The 23,850-nt window shown below is 46.3% G+C and overlaps 1 protein-coding gene across 1 annotated transcript in view; it reads left to right on the forward strand.

Annotated features, from left to right (window-relative positions):
- Positions 1 to 23,850, forward strand: part of CELSR3 (cadherin EGF LAG seven-pass G-type receptor 3) — a 224,888-nt gene that overhangs the window by 175,361 nt on the left and 25,677 nt on the right. The window contains 8 exon segments of the mRNA XM_029597516.1: positions 1,388 to 1,571; positions 3,458 to 3,607; positions 9,520 to 9,700; positions 9,987 to 10,154; positions 12,328 to 12,454; positions 14,628 to 14,834; positions 16,181 to 16,355; positions 17,845 to 17,957. Of these exon segments, the coding sequence (XP_029453376.1) occupies positions 1,388 to 1,571; positions 3,458 to 3,607; positions 9,520 to 9,700; positions 9,987 to 10,154; positions 12,328 to 12,454; positions 14,628 to 14,834; positions 16,181 to 16,355; positions 17,845 to 17,957 (1,305 nt within the window).

Consider the following 23,850-nt stretch of genomic DNA (forward strand, 5'->3'; position numbering starts at 1 on the left):
ACAGAGGGGTGCTGGCAGAAAACGTATTTCGCTACTGTATTGGGGTATCAAAGGGAAATTGGGGAGAGAGACATCCCAAATGCTGGTTGATAAGTGGAATGTGGATTTAGATGTGACACTCACTACCAGAGACTGGAAAAGTATATGGGAAATGGCACATCATAGTTTGATATGTCAGAAACGGATTGCATTGATGGTCAGATTGTTGCATCGGATGTATCATACTCCAGCTGACCTTGCCACTTTCTTCCCTTGTTTGAGTATGATCTTCTGGCGGGGCTGTAGTGAAACTGGGATTTATATGCACATGTGATGATACTGTCCGGGAGTACAGGAGTTCTGCTCCAAGGTGACTCAGGAAGTCACAGTCATTCTAAATTTCCCTGTGCATTTTGCACCTTTGACTGGCCTGCTGGGAAGATGGGACAGATCACTAATCCTTAGACAGCTGGTTAACCAATTACTCCTTGCAGCACGATTTACCATAGTTACATTCTGGAAGCATAACCCCAGCATCGACCTCTGGAGGACCCAAGTCCTGGAACTGGCGGACATCAAACACCTGCACTATGCCTTGAAAAATGAACAAGTCAAGTATAATCGTATATGGGGCTTATACCATCAACACTATTTGGGGTTGGGCAGTTCTTAACTTGTTCCTAGGCTGAGACTTCCTATGCTGCTGAATTGCTGCTGTTGGATGGGATAAATTGACTTTGAACATGGGTGATGCTCGTCGCTCCTGGTTTCGCTGCTGTCTGTGTCTACTATATTCTGATATTCTATTTTGTTGTATGCCTTGAAAAGTTATAATAAAGAGTTTGAAAAAAAACTAGACTGATAGAAATTTTTCGCATCTACAACTTATTTGTTGACCTTTATTCTATGTATCCATGGACTGGCCACACACTACTTGAAGGGAAATACATGGTCAGTCTATACATTTGTGGGTACCATGAGTTATGGTGCAACCAAGAGCCGAAAGGACACCAGAACTTAAACTAAATTTGGCAAATCAAGTGGTTATCAGTCCTAATTCTAAGCATACTTACCTAAGAGACTCTGACACATTCCACTAAATTGTAGCTATTTCATTATGTGTATTGCTTTATATCCTTTTAGAAAACGCTCTGTACTCACTCTCATGACAGAACATTTTCCATGAAGTTAAAAAAGGGGAAAAATATTTTCCTGCAAGCAAAAACACTAAGAGAAAGACAAAGAAGGGTTAGGGTAGCTTCCTCGGTATTTGTGAAAGTTCACTCTCAGCTTAATGGTCAAAGGTTTCATTCAGCAGGCAATGAGGCCTCTAGCAAAACCCTCTCCGTCTCACTCTGCCGTTTGTGACCCGTATCTGTATGCTGTCCCTCTCTGTTTTATTGGCTAGAACCTGCTGAGAGCAGGGAGCTCTGTGCTGGCTCTGGAGAACAAGGAACACTGGGAGATGCTGCCGCAGAGCGAGAATGGAAGTGCAGGGCTGATGGAGCAGCTCCGGGAATATACAAGCACACTGGCCAAGAACATGAAGCTCACCTACCTAAACCCCATTGGACTGGTGACCCCAAACATTAGTAAGTAGGTGGCAGGAAAAGGATGTTACTGCTTTGCAAGACGGCAGGAAAGGGATGTTACTGTCTTGGCCCTATAAGGAAGATCCATGAATGGAAATGAAGAGAGAGAGAGGAGCGATTTGCCTTCTCTTATACATTGGGGTATATTTTTAATAGGGCTCCTAACTGCCATGTACTTTTAAATCCGCACAATGAGTCGATGTGTTTGCAATTTGGGTTGCTATGAGACTAGACGTCTGCTCCTACTCTTACCCATTTCGGTATGATGGTGTAAGTTAGGTGTGGTAGCAGCATGCCTAAGGGGTCCATGTACATTTTAAGAAATTAAATATGTGTGCTTGTGTGTAGATTGCAAACATACCTCTGAAACATTTCCTTCCCCCTGGAATGCCTCTTTTTTTGGGCAACCAAAGAAAAGTTTGCGCATTACAAAAGTATAAATATACATTCAGGTGGCTACAAATCTACTTGCCTGGATATGACTGACTTGGGCAGATTAACTCTATTTTACCCCATGTTAAAAATATAGACCACAATGCCCTAAGGTTTCTTCAAAGTTCAAAAAAACAAACCAAACCAAGTCTGAAGCAACAGTCATAGCATCTCTCAGTTCCCTGATAGAGCTTGGAAAAGCATTATATTATTTAACATGCCTTTCCACCTCTGCTCAGACAAGCTGCAGGCCTTGCAGTGTTCCATTGTTTGAGATGATTCGGAAACATCAGATTGCAGTCAGAGGCTTGGACAGGAACAGCAGAGAATCAGTGCAGGGTCACATCACCCCCTGTTATATGTACACCCCCTGTTATATGTAAACCGGCATGATGTGATTTTTAATCACGAATGCCGGTATAGAAAAACTCTAAATAAATAAATAAATAAATAAATAAATAAATTTGCATTGGCAGAGCTACATATGCATGGTGGGAGTGGGGGTGGGAAAGAGCGGGGAGGCTGTAAGAGGGGGAGGGGGTTTGGAGGGATACAGTGCTTGAACTCCTTTTCTCTGCTGCAGTGAATGCTGCAGAATTGCACTTTCATTTTTTTGTAATCATTAATAGGGATGTGAATCGTTTTTTGACGATTTAAAATATCGTCCGATATATTTTAAATCGTCAAAAAATCGTTAGGGCCACGATACAATACCAATTCCCCCGATTTATCGTTAAAAAATTGTAAATCGGGGGAAGGGGGAGGGCAGGAAAACCGGCACACTAAAACCCCCTAAAACCCACCCCCGACCCTTTAAATTAAATCCCCCACCCTCCCAAACCCCCCCCCCCAATGCTTTAAATTACCTGGGGATCCGGCGGTGGTCCAGAACGGCGGCGGTCCGGAACGGCCCCCTCAATAGAATCGTGTTGTCTTCAGCCGGCGCCATTTTTCAAAATGGCCACCGCAAAATGGCGGCGGCCATAGACAAAAACGATTCGACGCAGGAGGTCGTTCCGGACCCCCGCTGGACTTTTGGCAAGTCTTGTGGGGGTCAGGAGGCCCCCCCAAGCTGGCCAAAATTTTCCTGGGAGTCCAGCGGGGTTCCGGGAGCGATTTCTTGCCGCAAATCGTTTTCGTACGGAAAATGGCGCCGGCAGGAGATCGACTGCAGGAGGTCGTTCAGCGGGGGTTCCGGATAGTTTACACACCCAAACGGCAACAATACGATTCCCTCCCCCTCCCAGCCGAAATCGATCGTTAAGACGATCGAGGACACGATTCACATCTCTAATCATTAATGTGCTCAGCATTTGCTTGACAAGAGTAATGACACTGGCTGTTGCTCTGTGCCCTTCCAGTGACCCATCCAAGAATCAGAAGACCCCTGTTGTGTCTCATGTACATTAGTTTGTGATACTGTTTTCACTCAACTTCTTTCCCTCTGAGCGCAGTACTCAGCATTGACCGGATGGAGAATCACACCCATTCCAGGAGGCATTTTCCACGGTACCACAGCAACCTTTTTCGAGGCCAGGCTACCTGGGACCCTCATACTCATGTTGAGCTGCCAGTGTCTGTCCTCCTGTCCCCGAGAGTGCAAGGTAAATGAGTACATTGCTGGAAATATCCCCCCCGAGAAGTCACTCCTGCTGACTATACACAAGAGCAAACAGAAACCATCCTAGGCATTTTCTCCCATGTGAACTCCCTGTTATTGTCTGCTAGTGTTTCCCTAATCTAATACTATGGCCATATTTTAATATAATTTTATAGGTTTTAATTTAATTTTATGTGGTTTATGTAACTGACAATTAACCAAGGAGAGTCCAAAAAACCCCAAAACGATATGTAGATGCGGATTAAATGTGCAAAATTCAGCAAATTCTGGTCAATCACAAAAAAATTCAGTTAAACATAACTAAAGAAAGGTGTCAGCAAGCTTAACGGTGTTCCCTGCTGTCGTATGCTAGGACCGCCGGACAATTCGATCATCCACCTTCAAACTAATTTTTTTGTAAGTTTTTTTTAGAAAGCATATAAAGAAGGGAGCATAACAGTCCAAACAGACCCAACCACACGGCTGGAGTTTTGCTGAGAAAAGCTTTTTCAGGGGTAAACTGAAATTTACAATCCACTGCAACTTTTAGCCTTCATAGCAGGGCAAGTAGTCTCACAGAAGTGTCTCAAGGTGGACCATTAAGGCAAAAAGCCAAAGTCATCTTATAATGGCCAGTGAAGATGTCAGGGGAGATCCATCTGCAATAATTAGAGCACATACTGGTGACGATGCAATTTCGTAAGTCAACTGATAAAAGTGTACTAAAAAGCCTAAAAACACTCTCAGGTCCAGTTCAGCATTTAATCCCACTGGGGAAACAGACTGCAATTTAAAAATCCATTTTTGTTCAGATTGTAACAGGTCATGATGGAGGTCCCCTCCACGCCAGTGGGCAGTCAGTTGGTCTATCACACAAAATTGTAGATCATCAAATCCATAAAGCATTTCATCACAGTGAGCTACTAAAGGTGCAGTCAGGCAATGATGTGTCAGGCTAGAGAGATGTTCGATCATGTGGGTCCTAATCATACGTTTTGTTTTGTTTTCTTTTCCTCACATAAACTTTATCACAAGAGCACCTAATAAGGCAAATGACTGCTGTAGACAAACACCATGTCTTTTATTTCAACTTGCTGACAAAATTAGCCACAGTCACTGTCAGAGAAGAGACGTTCATTGACACATGACAAACAGAACAGTGGCCGCAAGGACAGTGAGCGCCGCCAGAAGGACTGACTGACCCAGCTGGCTGATATGCAAAATCAGAATGGACCAACAGATTTTTCAAATTATTGCTGCTAGTATATGCAATTCTCGGGGGTGCTCCGAAGATATCATGAACCTGTAATATTCTCCAGTTACAAAGGATAGAAGCCCGAACTGCATAGACTTGTGGTGAAAAAGGAAGTACACAAGTACTGTGTGTCTCTTCGTTGGCTGACTGAGGGAGAAGAAGCCATTCCCCATGGCTGAATCTGGCTCTTAAATAGACTTTTCTCATGCAAGAATAACTACAACCCTCAAATTTGCGTTACGGACTGCACTACCGGCAAGTAAAGGGTTAGTTCCAGACAGCCTATTTCAGGCTTGGAGAGAGAGAGAGAGAGAGAGAGAGAGAGAGAGAGAGAGAGAGAGAGAGAGAGAGAGAGAGAGAGAGAGAGAGAGAACCTTACTATAGTGCCTATGCCCTAGACAGGTATTTTAACCCCTATGGGAGGGCCACCTACTAACTCGGGGTGGGGATTAGGTATGAGCGTCGGGGGTTGGGGGCCACTTTCGCATTCCACATGAGACCTACGGAAAGAACAGTGGTCTCTAGTGAAGATTTGCTGGCCGTCGGAGTGAGGAAACTCACTCCAAGAACAGATTTGGGCAATGTTCTCTCCACCTAGCTTGATGGACACTCTACCTGGGCAACAACAAGCTAGGTGGAGAGAATGTAGCCCAAATCTCTTCTTGGAGTGAGTTTCCTCACTCCGACGGCCAGCAAATCCTCACTAGAGACCACTGTTCTTTCCGTAGGTCTCATGTGGAATGCGAAAGTGGCCCCCGACGCTCATACCTAATCCCCACCCCGAGTTAGTAGGTGGCCCTCCCATAGGGGTTAAAATACCTGTCTAGGGCATAGGCACTATAGTAAGGTTCTCTCTCTCTCTCTCTCTCTCTCTCTCTCCCTCTCTCTCTCCCTCCCCCTCCAAGCCTGACACAGGCTGTCTGGAACTATTTGCATTGGTAACACCCCCTACTGCATTACCAATGCGATATTGGAAAATGAGGCCCTTAGTCAGTTTTTCTGACTGTGCTGAGTTTTGCTCATCTGTTGATGATTTTAAAATTCAGACTCCATAAGAAACGCTCTCCCTGCCAGTGTGTCGAACTGAGCTCCCAGATACTCCAGAGTTTGTAAAAGATCTAAATGGCTCGTTGCTAGGTTCACCACTCATCCTAAAGACTTCAAGTGCATCAGTACCTTTTGTACTGATTGTCGACAGAGGTCATCTGATTTCGCACGAATGAGCAGTCATCCGGACACAGATACACCAACACACCCTCCTTTTGCAATGCGGCTGCCCCACCACCATTACCTTGGTGAAGGTACGTGGAGCCGTTGCCAGCTGAAGGGAAGGACTCGAAACCAAAAATGTTCCCTTAGGACCTTGAACCTCAGCTATTTCTGGTGCTCTGGCCTGATGGCTATGTGCAGATACACCTTTATCAAGGCGAGAGATGCCCAAGAACGCTATCTTGCTTATCGCCGCTATGACAGACCTCAGAGTTGGACCTCAAAGTTTCCATGCAGAAATGGGGAACCTTGAGAGCCGCATTTACCTTTTTAAAGCAAATATCTCTTGAATTGGATACAGGGGGGCCCCCTGTATCCAATGCTTAATTTAAAATTGACCTCCGGTCACACTGAGCATGTTAAGGATCTGAGCCAACAGACTCGGGCCACGCTGAGCATGTTTAGGGTCTGAGCCAACAAACTCAGCAAGATATTTTTGTGAAAAAAAGAAAAAAATCTGAGCAGAGTCTGAAGTGACTCTCAATTTTCACTTCTAGAAGTGAGAAAGCCAATTCCCCATTGGAATCCTCCGGTGTCTCATAATTCACATCCTCTTAAACATTAGCAGGGACAGCATCCCTGCAGCATTTGCCCGCCATGACTGACAAATGGGAGGCCTGAGCATGCGATCTCTACATAGTAGGTCGCTTCACCTTTGCTGGGCACCCCTGCAGAAAGGTCTGCAGGCCTTGGAAACATTCCGCCCAGGAGAAGGAGGAAGGATCTATACCGGAATCCATAAGCCCAACCTTGCCCTCTCCAACTTCTCTCAGGGAAGCTTCTGCCCTCGGGAACAAGGGAGGAGAACTGACCATTGCCTCGCCTCCCACTCGATTCCCCTCCAGAGACACCATAGGCCAAGGAGATATCCCAACATGAGCAAAAGCTGTCAAATCGCTTTGAGCATCTAAAACAGCACTGACAAACGGAGAGAGAGTGAGGACTGAATTGCTATCAGATGGCAATTCTTACAGATAGCAAGGAGCTTGGACCTCTTCAACCCCGGCGCCTAGCTCTCCCAAATTTCAGCTCTAAGCGGCCTCCTGTGAACACACCAATGCCACCCGGGCTTACACGCACACCCCTCCAGGGCGCGCACAAATATGCACACAAATATAGGCGCAAATACGCCCTCATATAGCCCGTGGTCATACACGCACAAATACCTGCACAAATATGCGCTCAAGCTTAGGTCACAGTCTTATGCACACAAGTACCTGCACAAATACACGCTCCAGTCTAGGTCGTGGCCTTACACTCACAAGCACCTGTGCAAATACGTGCTCAAGCACTTGTGCAAATACGCGCTTAAGTCTAGGTCACAGACATACGTTCTAAAATCTAGGCTGCGGCCTTACGTGCATAGGTCCCTGTGCATGCAATCACCACATGGCAAGGATGCGCGCACACGCCTACGCACGCAGGAAAACAGCCGCTACCGTGGCCTACCACATGGCTAAGCAAAGCTTGCCTGCACCTTCAGCGCGTTTAGGCCTGGATCTGTTAACATGCAGCAACAAAAATCATCGGCCTGAAGAGCTTCTCAGTAGCTCAGACCTCTTGACTGGCTGAGAATCCATGGAGACTGGGGAGAAGAGCCAGCATCCCGCTAAGCACACTTTGCGCATAAGCAAATTAAAACTGGCAGACGACTTCTACCTCTACCAGAGCCAGGGACTTTCCTCAGTGCAAGTGCCTCTCTGCACCTCTGAGGAGGGGATTCCCCTGCCTCTTCCACCGATGCTGCTAGGGAATCGAAAAATGGGCACCATTTTTGCACCGATGGGGAAAGCCTCAGCGCTAGACCCCATCACACATGAGGCTTGTTCTACTGGTGCGGTCATGCTTGACACAGACCACCAAACACCATGTCGTTTTTGCAACACGTACATGCTGCTCCTCCCCGCAGCTGCAGCACCACAAGCACCTCAGCGACAAGCAGAGGAACAGTCCCTCAGCACCCCAAAGCCCACACCTGGTCTCCTATGCAGACAGAGAAGCAGCTGAAAAATTCTATTGCTGAGATCCCCGAGCTGCTAAGGTAGCTTCCCCCCCCCCCCCCCCCCCCCCCCGAACCTCGCTGCTGCACAGATTCCTCTGTCTAGTTCCTTGTTCTCTCTCTATCTCTGTCTCTTTTTTTTTAACTCTCTGAGAACAAATAAAGATACATAGAAACCAATATTTTCCTTTGATGCAGAAGTTCAGGTTCCAGGAGCGCAGGCCTCATGGCAGATCAGAAAAGAGCCAGACCACTGGCTATATCCGTCTCCTTTTGCCAAACTTTAGCGACCCAGCCCAAGACAAACCGTATAAAAGGGATACTTCCCTGCTCCACTGGGCTTGTAGTACAGAACTGCCAGCAGATTCCACCGCTGTCTCATGGGGATGAGGGATCTGGACCAGCAGATGTCCACCCCACGGACCTCTGAACCGAGCTATCAGAAGGGTTACCAACCCCCTGCTTGTCTGCCTCAAACCAAGGGGGAAGGCTCCACCAGGACCTCACAACCCTCTGGGAGGATCCAGACATTTTGTCTTTTAATCTTTTTTTTTTGTCCTTTTTCTCCAGACTGCAGGTTTTACACCATCTACCATCTGCTGGAGACAGATAAATACTGAGGAACTGTAGGTGGCACACTGGATTATTTACAGTGTCAGTGAAACTTTCTCTGTCTCCATCTGCTGGCAGGGAGGTAAAACCCAGGAGTCCGGACTGATCTGGATATGTACAGGGAACACCATGTGGCATATACTGTCCACTCAAAGTGCATCTTTTTGGGTGTGAATTTACACAAGTCCTTATGAAAACCAAAAGTGTGTGCACAAATTCCAATCCCATCCTTCATAATGTCTATTAAGTATACGCATAGAAATACACACCAAATCATATGCTATGTATACTTTTACACACACACACACCCACTGGGACTGTTTCAAAATCCCACTTATGAACATAAAGACCGGTTTCATGCATATAAGTGCCTTTGAAATTTATCCAAATAGGTTTCTATTCAGTTTCTATTCTATAAAAATACATTAGATCTTAGAATGGTTTTATCTAGAGATGATGTTATTAATGCATTTTCTATTGTTTGATGTCAGGAACTGAAAGAATCATCTTAAGTTCTACATTCTGATACCCTGACGGGGCCACTTTCCACAAAACACCTAAATTACGTGAACACCGATGTAAATACAATCACACAGATTTTTGTATACTGTAAATTAAATTGAGACTGTATGAATATGTACTTTTTACAAATCAAATCTTCCTGCAGTTAGGCATGGTGCTTTGGAAACGATGTGCACTTTACAGTTTTGTCTTCCAAATGATTCTTAACATTCAGAATTTTTTTGTAAGATGGCTTCTTGCTGTTTTGTTTCAAACTAAGCACCATCTACTGCAGCACCTACCCTGACCAGCATTGAGCTTAATGCCACGGCAGAGGTCTCCACGCCAAAGAAGATCATCCCAGAGCCAGAGCCTGCTGTCACCATCCTCATCCTCATCATTTACCGTACCTTGGGAGGGCTGCTTCCAGCCCGCTACAGTACTGATCGCAGGAGCATCCGGTACGCTGTTGGACAAAGGCTTTGTAACACGATAACATGATAACTCATCTTTTGGACTACTGAGCTTCATTAGAAGGACTCTTCTAAGTAAATAAGTGTTAATTATTAACTGGACATTCACATAGTTGCTAAGTGGGCAGAAAATAAAAACAACTGGTTTCACAGAAGAGAAAAGCTTTGCTTACTCAATTTTCCAAGTCAGAATTTGGAGATTTGCAATTCTGTTTTCTGCACATGGATGCGTGAATGATTCTGTAATGCCGTTTCTCACCCTTTGTGATTCTAGGCTACCCAAGAACCCAGTTATGAATTCTCCCATTGTCAGCGTGTCTGTGTTCAGAAACCACACCTTCATCCAGGGAATCCTGGACTCACCTCTGACCCTGGAGTTCCGTCTGCTGGAAACAGCGAATCGGAGCAAGCCTCTGTGTGTTCAGTGGAATTATTCAAGTCTGTAGGTTATTTTCCTGATATTACTTTTTTCTGGGCCTGATTTTTAAAGCTTTTTATGTGCCTAAAACAAGATTTTATGCAGGTAAATTATTGTTATAAACTAGATCAGGGGTCAGTGCACATAAATGTAAACTGATTTCATGCATAATGTTACACACATTGGCGATAGGTATTTCAGGAGTTGGGTTGGAGTTGGAATTGCTGTACCTGCATTGTTATTTTCAAAAGTACGTGTTTAACTTAATTCACACTTGTTATGCCCTACGAAGAGCAGGTGTAACTTTGAGTGGGTTATTTTGTATGTGGTAATGAGCACTTTCCAAGCAAACTTATGGGCATAAATTTGCTTTGAAAATATTGGGTAAAGTCTGCATGTAAAAGTTGCATGCAGACTATACCCTCCCTACACAGTTATAAAATTACCATCCCTAAGTCTTCCTATATTTATTTATTTATTTATTTATAGTTTTTTATATACCGCAGCACGTAATGCACATCACCTCGGTTTACAAGAACTGTGCTCATTTAACACAGGTGGCTCATATTACTTGAAAAATACTTGTGTCCACTGCATTTCATGCACTTGATCATGGCCTACTCTTTGTGCACCTTTCCCCATTCCAAATCACATCAAATCTTCACTGATGTGTACTGTACTGTTCGTAACTCTGACTGTGAATGTAAAACTAACCCCCAAACCCTAAAGCACCACCAAAACCTCACCACGAGCTACTAGTTGACTCTCCTACAGTGGTACTCTCTCTCTCTCAGCAGTGGTAACTCAAAAATTACCGTGGCCATGCCCCCTTTTTTTTTTTTATCACGTGCAAAATGATTAATCTAGGCCTAAGTTAGCTGGCTAAGTTAGAACTGTTATATACAATACTTTTATTCTCACTGAGCCCTAAACTATTTTATAAAATCATGATTTATGCACAGAAATGGCTTTGAAAGTTCACACCTGAATGTTTGTGTTTGAATCAGCCAAAATACTTGGCAGATCTGCTGACCCGATCTGAGTCTGCTAGGGTGCTTCGATCTTCCCTGCAGATCTTATTGTCAGTACCGACTCTGCCAGAGGCTAAACTATCTCCCAAGGAACATATGGCTTTCAGCTGCTTTGGATCTGTACTTTTGAACTCAATTCTAATTGAACTAAACTTGGAAACAAAATTGCTTAGAGTTCAGAAAACTGACTAAATTCTTGGCTTTTTAGCCAAGCCTTTGAATCTGAGGGTTGATTAGTTGTTGAAATATACCACATTATAGGGATGTGCAGAGGGACGCCATACGTTGCATTCGGGATTCGGATTTGTCGGGGGGCGGATACGTTGCATTCGGCCGTATGGCGCCCCAATTCGTTAATGCGTCCATTTCAATTCGTTCCCCCGCTACATTTAAATTAACTACAACCCCCAACCTTCCTGACCCCCCCCTCCAAGACTTACCAAAACTCCCTGGTGGTCCGGGAGCCATCCCCTGCACTCACACCCTCTGTGCTGGTTTCAAAATGGTGCCAATAGCCTTTGACCTATGCCACAGGGGCTACCGGTGTCATTGGTCAGACCCTGTCACATGGCCTTCGGTGCCATCTTGTGCTCCTACCATGTGACAGGGGCTGACCAATGGCACCGGTAGCCCCTGTGACATAGTATGGGCAAAGGCTATCGGCGCCATTTTGATTACTGGCAGCCGACGGTCCGAGTGCAGGAGGTCGCTCCCGGACCCCCTCTGGACCACCAGGGACTTTTGGCAAGTCTTGTGGGACCCTCCTGACCCCCCAAGACTTGCCAAAAGTCCAGCGGGGGTCCGGGAGCGACCTCCTGCACTCGGATTCGTGTATTCGTGGGGAATCGCGATACATTTCGCTTCCCCACGAATACAACAAATATGGCCACATCCGTTGTGGATTGCCAATATGTAGGGACCGAATGCACATCCCTACCACATTGACAACTGTTTTAATGAGGATTTTATTGTTAATGTATATTGTATTTACTTATGTAATTTTGATTATTAAGACTGTATGCCACTTTAATGCACTAGACAATGAGGTGGGTTATCAAATGTGAAAAAATAAAATAAATAATTCTACTCCTCCCATTTTTGGCCTGGAGGAAGCTGCATGATCAGAATTCCTTAACCATTGTTCTATGTGTTTTCTTTGAATTCAGGGCAGATGCTCCTGGCAGCTGGACTGCAAGGGACTGTGATCTTGTGTACAGAAATGCCACCCATGTGCGCTGTCACTGTTCCCATTTGGGCACTTTTGGGGTGCTAATGGACAGCTCCCACCGAGAGGTAATGAGAGCACACTGGGATCAGAGTGTTGTGCCTTATTAACTGCAAATGTACTTTCTGTCTGTGGCCTTAATTTAAAACTAGTTTTTATGTTAGTACCATGCCCTGAAGGAGCACTACTTTATAGGATACAGGAGTAGGCACTGAACTTTCTTGTAAAAGGCTGGTGAGGAGCCTTCATCCCTTGTAAAGGAAACACTCAAGACGTGGAAGAAGCCAAGGAAAAGAAAGGAGGCCTAGGCAGTTGACTTGCCTGAACTACAGAGAATCCTGTACCCATGATATTAGCTGAGCTTTCAGATTGAGGTCCTTAGCAAAGGTTGTTTACAATCATCAGTCTACTTAGCAGGAGATAAGATATTAAGAAGTCCATTTTCAGCTGCTGTGTGGCTCAACTAGTTAGCCGGATAAATATATTTATTTTATTTTTATTGGTTGATTTTTATATACCGACATCATGCCGGTTTACATTGTAACAAATTAACAAGAGAGTGAAATACAATAAACAGGGAAGGGGAAGGGGGATCAGCAATGAAGGAGGAGAGAAGACAGCAGTAGGAAGGATAGAGAAGGAGAGATTTTATAGGAACATTCGAAATATAAATTAACAATAGACAATATATGTACAGGTGGGCTTGTAGGTACCAAACCATTGATGTCAGTGAAAGGGAAAGAAGGGGGGGGGGGAGGGAGGGAGAGGAAAGGATAAGCTAAGGGTGGAGGAGGAGAGCTAATAACACAGTATTAAGTAGTCTTTGCTAGGGGGAAGAAACACTGTATTTTGGAGACTTTGCTTGGGGGGGGAAGAGAAGGGGGAAGAGAAGGGGAGAGAAAGGAGAGGCAGATAGGAGAAGGGAATGGTGAGAGGGCTGAGGGGTTAGAGTGCAAGCTATGTTTGGTCAATAAACCCGGCTATTTTAAAGTTAGCTGGTTATGTCTAACCGGCTAACTTTGTCAGCCCTACGCCCGACCAGAATTAGCTGCATAGGTTAAGTGGCTAACTCCACCTGGAAATGCCTCCCACCCACCCCCAGAATGTCCCAAACTTATGCAGCTAAATTCTAGCAGCATAAATCGTTATGCGGCTAGAATACAGTTGGATACAGCTCTCAGTATAGCCGGGTACTCATTTACCCCTGGATTCATCATTCCACTATAAATGTAATGAAATGATGAGCCCACAAAGCAGGACGGTAAACGGTCAAGAAAAGCCACGGATGTGAAAAAACAAAGCAAGAAGAAGATTTATTGATTGATTATATATGGCCCGACTCTGGCCAAAGTTTCGCCTTTTAAGGCTGCATCAGGGGCTCTTAATTCAAGCTAGATAAAGAATACATCTCCGGGAACCATATATAAATATGGGATGTAAACTTGTTTAATCACTTGTTATGTATGTTAGTGGCTAGTCCTTCAAATTACATCTGAATGACCCACAGCAGTATTTGCCAATCAATAGTAGCATGTGACAGGGGCTATTGGTGCCATTCGTCGGCCCCTATCACAAGGTAGGAGCAATGGATGGCCTGCTCCTGGGACCCCCACTGGACCACCAGGGACTTTTGGCAAGTCTTGGGGGGGGGTCGGGCAAATCTTGAGGGGGTCAGGACTGTGGGGGTCTGTAATTAATTAAATTTGAATTCATGGGGTGGTTTGGGGTTTTTTTTAAAATGTGCCCTTTTTCCCCCCCCCCCAAAAAAAAACAATAGGAAAACCACACGAAATTTCATGGGTTTTCCTTTTGTTTTATCAGCCCCCCTGAAATGCAAGGAAATAGGAAATATCGTCTTTATTTTCTATTTCGTTGCAAACTAATGCACATCCCTAAAAGTCACTGCTTGTTGCCAGCATTAGTAGCATGGGATCTAATGCTTGGGTACCTGCCAGGTACTTGTGACTTGGATTGGCCACTGTTGGAGACAAAATACTGGGTGATGACCCCCTGGTCTGGCTCAGAATGGCATATTTTATGCTCTTATGTATCGTCCAGTTGTCTGAAACTACATGGCAGATTTCGATGTGATAATAAGGAGAGATGACAGTGAAGATTGAAATGTCCCATAACAAGACTTCTCATTATACTGCATGGACAACTTCATTTTTTCATTTTGGCTCCTCCTAAGAATAATGCAGCTATTTCTAACCTTTGCCATGCTTTGCTTTGCCTCTGCAGCAGTTGGAGGGAGATCTGGAGACTCTGGCCATCGTCACCTATTCCTGTCTCTCTGTTTCGCTGGCGGCCCTTCTCATCACCTTCCTAATCCTGGCGTGCCTGAAGGGGCTGAAATCTAACACCCGGGGCATCCACATTAACATAGCAGTTGCCCTCTTCTTGTCAGAGCTGGTGTTCTTACTGGGCATAAACCGCACAGAGAACCAGGTAAGAGGAAGTGCTTGTTGCAGCGTTTTGTCACGTGGGTATTGATGGTATGGTAACACCGCACTGTTGTCAGCTCATGAAACCTAGGGGAAATGCTACTTTTCCATGTTAGATGGTCACTTCTAGAAAGCTGCAGATAATTGTTCCTACTGGGGCAAGCAAAAAGAAACTTTTGGGGGATTGCAAAAAGCACTGTTTTTGAAAACAGATTCACCTTGCAAAGCACTTGAGGCTCCGTCTTCAAAGGGGTATTGAGTGCCTGACTTAGCTGGCCAAATTTTGACCAGCTAAATTAATTTTCAACCAAACCTAAAACCTAAGCACCTAGGTTTTCAGCTGAAATGAACTTAAATCCAAACAGCCAAAAATATGGCCATTTAGATATAAGCTGCTCAGAAACTTAGCTGGCTAGTGTTGAAAAGTCAATGCTAGCTTCCTAAATGTTCTCCTATCAAGTAACTCCCCACCCCCACCCAAGTGGGAGATTCCCCCCCCCCCCCCTCCCAATTGATCTCCCCTTCCCACCTACCAAGTCTTATAACAAAAAGCCACCCCTGGACAGCTCCCCAAACCCCTCTACCTCCCAGAAAGACTCCAGAAGTTCCCACTACCAAGCCAGGAGGGGGACATAGGCTTAACCTCTGCTGGTCCAGCATCCAATATTGCTCTGGCAATGCCTGTTATCAGAGCAACGCTGAATGCTACGCCAGTAGGAGGTGTGTTGGAGTTGGGAGCTTTTGTGAGGACTTTGGGGAGTAGGAGGAGGCTGAGAGCTTTCCGGGAGAGAGGAAGAATTTTACTATAAAATCCGACATGTAGGTGCTTGGGGAAGAGCTCTTTGTTATAAGATCGGGTGAGTGGGAGGGGATTTTTGTTATGGGATCAGGTAGGGGGGAGTGGATCACTGGCTCCAGAAGCAAGGATAGCTGGCTAGAATTAAAGCTGGGTTTGCTTGGCCAAGTTTTGCAGCTAACACTGAAAATCAGAGCTAGCAGCTTAATTTTCTTCCACCAACCTAACCCCACCTCCGGGGCGGCCTGTTTTTTTTTGAGTGGCTAAATTTAGGCACTAAGAGCCATTAGATTTTCCAAAGGGCTGATCTAGTCACCTGTCTCTGTGGTTAAGCAATTCTGACCCTTTGATAATGCATCCCCACGGGGCAAGGAGCAGTAGGTTGTGGTGCGTGGCGATGTGAGCTGTCGTCGTTAGTCACTGAACACCGAACCCTGAGCTGACTTTGTTATACTGGCTGACTTCCTCTGAGCTCAGTGGAATCAAAGCCCCGTCCCCCTTCAAAGCTCCATTTTCTGATCCCGCTCCTGTCTGATTTCCTTTGCCTCCCTCAGTTCCTCTGCACCGTGATAGCAATCTTGCTCCACTATTTCTTCCTGTCCACCTTTGCCTGGCTCTTCGTGGAGGGTCTTCATATTTATCGCATGCACACCGAAGTCCGGAACGTGAATGTTGGAGCTATGCGGTTCTACTATGGCATTGGCTGGGGTGTGCCTGCTATCGTCACTGGTATGTACCCAACCAGGAGAGGCGTGGGGGTGCGGCTATCTTCAAGGCAGCAGTGCCTTCCAGAGTCACGTCTAAAGAAGCCGATAAAACATCGGTCCTCGCCCCAGAAGCTATCTCTGTTTCTTTGCTTGATCTTTAGTTCGTTATTCTTTCCCTGATTAGCTCTCTCAAGGGCAATGGCTGCCATGCCTCTTCTTGTACGTTGCAACAGCAGTAACCTTCGCCCCCATCTGCTCATCCTGAAGCTATAGCGGGTAGGAATTCATATTCCATGGTGTGAAGCAAGTATGGATGTCAACTGAAAAGAATCTAAAAAGGGGGGGGGGGGGGGGGGGGAGCAATTTTCAGACTGACGTCTTTGGGACAAAGTCTGTGGGGCACTATTTACCTGTGAACTCTGCCAGGCTTCAAAGGGAAACTTGCCATGGGTTAAAAGTACCCATGGACCTTTGCACCTGCCTTCTTTTCTATGGAAAATATTATAATACATAGAATTGAAAATACAATATATGTGCATTATCTTCTGATCCCACCCAAAATACCCTGCCCCCAGATACACCACCCCTAAAAGCAGCTAAAAGGATGTGCATAATGGGGCATGTTGAGGGAGGGAGATTTTCAGAATGCCAGTCAGGTAAAAGAGCTTTGAAAATTGCCATTGAAGTATTCTGGTAAACAATTTTAAATTGAACTCTTTTCTTTTTTTTTTTTTTTTTTGTGTTGGGGAGGGGCTTCCAGCATAATGGGAAGCTGCTTCTATTGCAAGTTGGCACCAGGAGCCTTCATTTTCAACTACTCAAGGCCTTTTCTCCCTTATTTTCATATCACCCCTCCCAGCCATTGCCGCACCAGTCCTCGGCCAGGGGCCACAAACCACATGTGTCGCCAGGATCCAGCTCATGTGGAATTGTGGGCTAACCGGGGACTGTCTCCCTCCCAGGACTTGCGAACGCTGCCTTTGCAGTATTTCCAGCACTGGCTGGTCCACACAGCGGAAGTATTTACAGTTTCTGAAGTGTCTGAAAAGCAGAATATAAAAATCAAATAAATAAGTCCTCACACAGGGATCAACCCCGACTGTCCAAGTAGCAGTGCACAGCACTTAATGCTAAGCCACTGGGCTGGCCCCAAAGCCCTTTTCTAACAGGGTAAAATTATATCTGGATCCTGACTGATATTGAAAAATCCAATTGCATATTGTAATCCCCTCCCCTCCAGTTGTCCCATCTCCACTTTGGTCAGGATAGAATTATTTGCTTGGTATCACGTTGTGGTTTTCTTATACAAAATGCTGAAAAAATGGCCAGATCTGCTGCACTCATCACCTTCTTTTGGATTTTAAAGGAGTACAGTGGGGCTTAACTGAGAGAGGAATCAATGTAGCCATGTGACAGTTATGCTGCGAGTGCAGTACAAAATGACTCATACAGATGTTTGGCAGAGGCAACATTCTAGAAGTGACTTTTGTTTTTCATTTCTTTTATATCAGGTCTAGCAGTTGGTTTGGATCCCGAGGGCTATGGGAACCCAGATTTCTGCTGGATATCTGTCCATGAGAAGTTGGTGGGAAGCTTTGCTGGACCAATTGCTGTCGTTATCGTGGTAAGCAGCCTTCATCTCTCTCATTCTGCACTGCTCCTCATGCTGCTAGTTTCTTTCTGTTCCAGCTCACTAACTCTCCCACTTCTTGTCTTGTGCTTCGATTTTCCATCTCATATATTGTCAAATACAAGACTGGGGGCACAGTATTATCTGTGATTGTCCGAGGACAAGTAGGATGGTAGTCCTCACACATGGGTGACATCATCAGATGGAGCCCTGATGTGGAAAACTTATGTCAAAATTTCTAGAACTTTCACTAGGCACACTGAGCATGCCCAGCATCCCCTATACCATGTGTCCATGTGGGGTCCCTCTCCAGTCTCACTTTTTCTGCGGAGCTGTAAGCCTCATGCTGTGAGTGAGCTCACTTTGCCTGTTTATTGCCTTTTGGAAAATTTTTCCTTCTCATGTTTTTTGCGGTATTTTCCGTGCTATTCTGTTGTTGGGTCCCTCTTGGTGCCTTCCCATAGTGCTCCTAATCAGGCAGTTTGGCGATTCTGGTAAATTTCCTTTCGCGATTGATTCCCTGTTCAAGTGGTGCATTGGTGCCTACCAGTCATCAACACCACGCCACCATCATTTTTGATTCGTGCCTCTTTTGTTTCATCTGACATGGCCACATCCAGTTTTCGGCACTGCGCCTGATTCCCAAGGACCATGTCCATCACTGATCCGCATGAGATAGTGTCCTCTGCCTGGGGTTACTGTATATGTACCCAGATGACCCCAAAGGGACGTTGGCTTTGACTTGAAAAGATGGAGTAGCTCTTTGGATCAAAGAAACAAGCCATCGGCATTGGTGGCATCGGCATTGAAGGACCAAGGAGCTGCACCGATGGCCATCAAGCCATCGACATCGGCGGGACCATCGGTTCCATCTATGCGTTGGCAGATAGGGGTGCCGGAGACTGACCGCCATCAATCTCAAGGCCGAGGACATCGAGTTCCTTGTCATCATCCTCGGCACCGGGGAAGGACTGGGCTGAGCATCAAGGGAAGCTGAAGAAGCATTGGCATCAGTCCCCATCAATGTATGTTGCTGGGAATGGGGATACATCGGCTCATGGCGCGATTCCCATGAAGTGACCCCACGGTGAGGAGTGCCAGTCCTCCATCGGTGCCGGTGGTCCATGACGGTCTCCACCAGTCCTGATGCCAGTCTCCAGTCCACTTCATGAGTCTGAAGAGGATCTGGCCACCCATCCTTCCTCTCAATCAATGTTAGCACTGGCATAGTTTGAGGAGGAGCCGAGTCCAGCTAGCGGTGGAACGGGCACTGCAGGGCTTTGGTCCTGTGGCACCAACAGCACTGGGCCTGGTGCCGCCTGTCCTTGTACCACTATTATTGACCCAGTTGGCATCAGTTCCTGGGACAGCATTGGTGTCCACTGTCCAGTGGGCACTGAGGACTTGCCTACCGATACGGTGGTTGTCACTGGTTCCGAGGAGGAGGAAGCTCCACCGAGACCGGTAGACTGGCCGAGGCCTGCTAGCCCCATTCAGTTCTACCAGTGTCTGCACAATTGGTGGTTGAATCCGTCCTCAAGAGGGCCACACACTCTCAGACCTATTCCTCGGCACTCCCAGGAATGATCATAGAGAGATGGATGCTCTTGGGAGGAAGGCGTTTCAAGGTGCCATGCTCATTTCACGCATTGCTGCCTACCAGCTCTGCATGAGCCAGTACTTGCAGGACATCTGGAAGCAGGTGCAGGAGGTGGATGAGCAGCTGCCTCAACAGTAGCAGGACACTCTCATGTCGCTGGTGCATAAGGCCTGGAGTGTAGAAAATATGAGGTCTGAGCAACCTACGATGTTTTCAAGATGGCATCAAGAGTATCTGCAGTAGGAATTGACGCCCGCAAAATGGCATGGCTGCAGGCTTCAGATCTCTGACCAGAGGTACAGAAACAACTCGCTGATGTGCCATGTACTGGGGAGAATCTCTTTGGAGATAGGGTGAGGGACACTGTGGCCTAACTTTGGGACCAATATGAAACCTTCCAACAGCTCTCTGCCAGCACTCTGGACCCATTCTCCTCTTCTTGGAGGCCAGTGAGACAGGGGCCCAGGAAGACTTTCTTTCACCAAAGGAAGTACTGTCCTCTGCCCCCTCACTTATGTCCATGCTATCAGGGATCCCTGTCGAGGACAGGATTAGGATACCAGTTGCCTATTATAACCTCGGACCAATGGGCTCTTTCCATCATCCGTCAAGGGTACCAATTCAATCTATTGGGTGTGCCGCCAAATTGCCCTCCATTCCCGATCCTACTTCAGGTACTTCCTGATTCCAAAGAGAACAGGAGGATTCCGTCCAATCCTAGACCTGAGGGCCTTGAACAAGTTTCTAAAAAAAGAAAAGTTCAAGATGATTTCCCTGGGCACCTTGATTCCCCTTTTACAAAAAGGGGACTGGCTATGCTCCCTTGAACTAAAGGATGCATTCATTCACATTGAGATCTTCCCCATTCACAGGAAGAATCTCTGATTTGTGGTGGGAAACAGCACTTTCAGTACTGCTTGTTGCCATACGGGTTAGTGTCAGCCCCACACGTCTTCACAAAATATCTGGCTGTGGTGGTGGCGCACCTGCACAGGCTGGGCATACATGTTTTCCCTTATCTGGACAATTGGCTGATCAAGAGAACATGTTGGGCAGGTGCCATCCAGTCCATGCGCTTGACCATCCAGGTGCTGGAAACACTAAGGTTCATTCTCAACTATCCAAAGTCCCATCTCAGCCTGTCACTTCAATTGAACTTCATGGGAGTCGTGCTAGACACGGCTCAGGCCAAGGCCTTCCTGCCTTGTTAGAGGTTTCGTAAGCTTAAGAACCATCATGGCAGAGTTTCAACAGAACTAGCAGGTGTCAGCTTGCCATATGTTGAGACTGTTGGGCTATATGGCCGCAATCATCCATATCACTCCCTTGGCACGCTTACATATGCACAGAGCCCAATGGACCCTAATGTTGCAGTGGCCACTCAGGCCACTCAGGCCACTCAGAACTTCCAGGACTGCATCTGAGTTACCCCTTCTCTCTGGGACTCATTGTCCTGGTGGCAGGTACTTTAAAATCTGGAACAGGTGTTCTCATTTCGAGGTTTCCTTTCCTAAATTGTCCAAGCACGACTGAGTCCACCCTGGGGTGGGGAGTTCCTGTAGATGGGCTCAGCATCCAGGATCTCTGGTCCACTCAGAAACCCTCTTGTCAAATCAACTTGCTGGAGCTTCGGGTGATCAGTTATGCGCTATGGGCTTTCAGAAATCAGCTGTCCAACAAAGTTGTCCTAATCCAGACTGACAACCAGGTAGCCATGTAGTATGTCAACAAGCAGGGAGTCATGAGATCATACCTCCTGTGTTAGGAAGTGGTCCAGATCTGGTCATGGGCCCTGTCCCATGGGATGGTACTCAGGGCCACGTATCTGGCCAGTACGGAGAACGTGGTAGTGAACAGAATGAGTCAAGTTTTCAAACCCCACAAGTGGTCCCTGGACCAGGGGGTAGTAAATCAGATATTCTGCCTCTGGAGGGAGCCCGGACGTAGGTCTGTTCACAGCCACTTGCAACAGGATGGTGCCTTGGTTCTGCTCCCTGTACAAGTCAGATGGCAAACCAACCTTGGATGCCTTTGTCCATTATTGGGGCAAGGGTCTTCTGTATGCACATCCTCCGATTCCCTTAGTGGCGAAGACTCTCTTAAAGCTTCGCGAGGATAGGGGGACTTTGATCCTCATAGCCCCTCGTTGGCTGAGACAGGTCTGGTTTCAACTCCTACAGGAGTTATCCATCCGGAGACCAATCAGTCTGGGGACTTCCCCAGATCGCATCATGCAAAATCAAGGCAGACTGCGACATCCTAACCTCCAGGCTCTGTCGCTCACAGCCTGGATGTTGAAAGATTAATCCTGCAGATGCTTGATCTTTCAGAGGATGTGTCTCAGGTCCTGGTGGCTTCAAGAAAGCCTTCTACTAGAAAGTCTGTAGATTGAAGTGGAGGAGGTTTTCCATGTGGTGTGAGCAGAACTCCCTAGATCCATTCTCCTGCCCCCACAAAAACTGCTTTATTACTTCCATCAGAGGTTACCTTAAAGACCAACTCCGTTACAGTTCATCTCGGTGCAATTGGCGCCTACCACCAAGGTGTAGATGGTACATCCATCTCTGTACAGCCTATAGTTGTACGATTCATGTGAGGCCTGCTTCAATTGAAGCCTCCCCTAAGGCCTCCCATTGTGTCTTGCTACATCAGCGTGGTGTTAGCTCAGCTGATGAAAACTCCTTTTGAGCTGCTGCCCATCTGTGACTGAAGTATCTGACCTGGAAGATCATATTTTTGGTGGCAGTCACCTTAGTGCACAGGGTCAGCGAGCTCCATGCCTTAGTGACTTATCCACCTTATACTAAGTTTTATCATGACAGGGTGTCTTACGAATGCACCCTAAGTTCTTGCCTAAAGTGATGACAGACTTCCTTCTTAACCAGTCCATCGTTCTGCCAACATTCTTTCCCAGGCCTCATTTGCACTGCAAAGTTTGGACTGCAAGCGAACCTTAGCCTTCTATCTGGAGTGGACAAAGTCCATAGACAGTCCATTAAACATTTTATTCTTTTGATAGGAATAGGTTGGGTGTTGCCATTGCCAAACTGACCCTATGCAATTGGCTAGCAGATTGCTTCTCCTTCTGTTATGCCCAGGCAGGACTGCATCTTGGGGGTTATGTCAAGACTCATTCTGTCAGAGCCATAGCAGTGTCAGCGGCCCACTGCCAAGCAGTTCCCGTGGAGGAGATCTGCAAAGCTGCAAAGTGGAGTTCTCTCCTCACATTCACATATCACTATTGTCTGGATAGTGATGGCTGATGCAACTGTAGATTTGGCCAGTGTTTTCTTCGGAACCTGTTTGACGAGTAGAACCCAGCTCTCCCTGCCTAGGGCCCATTGGGGTCAGGTTGTCTGCCCCCTCTGTTACCAACAGCACCATTGTTGTTGTACCTGTTGGCACCTGGTTAGATGTCTTTTGGTCCTCTTTTGTGTTTGGGAGCAGCCTGTAGCTAGAGATTCACCCATGTGTGAGGACTACCATCCTGCTTGTCCTCAGAGAAAGCAGAGTTGCTTACCTGTAACAGTTGTTCTTTGAGGACAACAGGATGTTAGTCCTCATGAAACCTGCCTGCTACCCTGTGGAGTTGGGTTTATCCTATTTTTTATTTTAATTATAATTCTATGATACAAGACTGGACACATGGTATAGGGCATGCTGGGCATGCTTAGTGTGCCTAGTCAAAGTTCTAGAAACTTTGATGTAAGTTTTCTGCATCGGGGCACCAGCTGATGATGTCACCCATGTATGAGGACTAATATCCTGCTGTCCTAGAAGAACACCTGTTACAGGTAGGCAACTCTGCTTTACCTGCAAAGTCAGCAAAGGGATGGAAGTAGGATAAATTGCCTTTTTTGGGCTGTTGAAGTCACAGTTTGCTGTTTTGAGCTGGTTTACGTACATTTGATATTGTCAGTTGTACACTTCGGTGTAAGGGCTGGAATTGGGAATTGGAGATAGTTTTATTGATGAAATCCTGTATGTGATTAGCACTACTATTATTTACATTTTTTTTCTAATGAAATTAATGCTCATGAAAAATGCTGAAAACCACAGTCCCCCATTTATCCACATAACAGGTACAATATGGGCAGCAGCAGTACAAGCTTCCCCATGCTGCCTTGCCACGTGCCTCAGCCCTGCTCTGCAGGGACCCATCTGTGACACAGAAAGGGTCAATCAATCTCCATGCCATCGCATTCTTTGAGTTTTCTGCTATGGTACCAATTAGTGTCAAATTATAAGGCTGAGATTTTAGGATTATGGACGCTGGTCCACTATCAA

The sequence above is a fragment of the Rhinatrema bivittatum genome, chromosome 4 (assembly GCF_901001135.1).
Source record: "Rhinatrema bivittatum chromosome 4, aRhiBiv1.1, whole genome shotgun sequence".
Classification (NCBI taxonomy): domain Eukaryota; kingdom Metazoa; phylum Chordata; class Amphibia; order Gymnophiona; family Rhinatrematidae; genus Rhinatrema; species Rhinatrema bivittatum.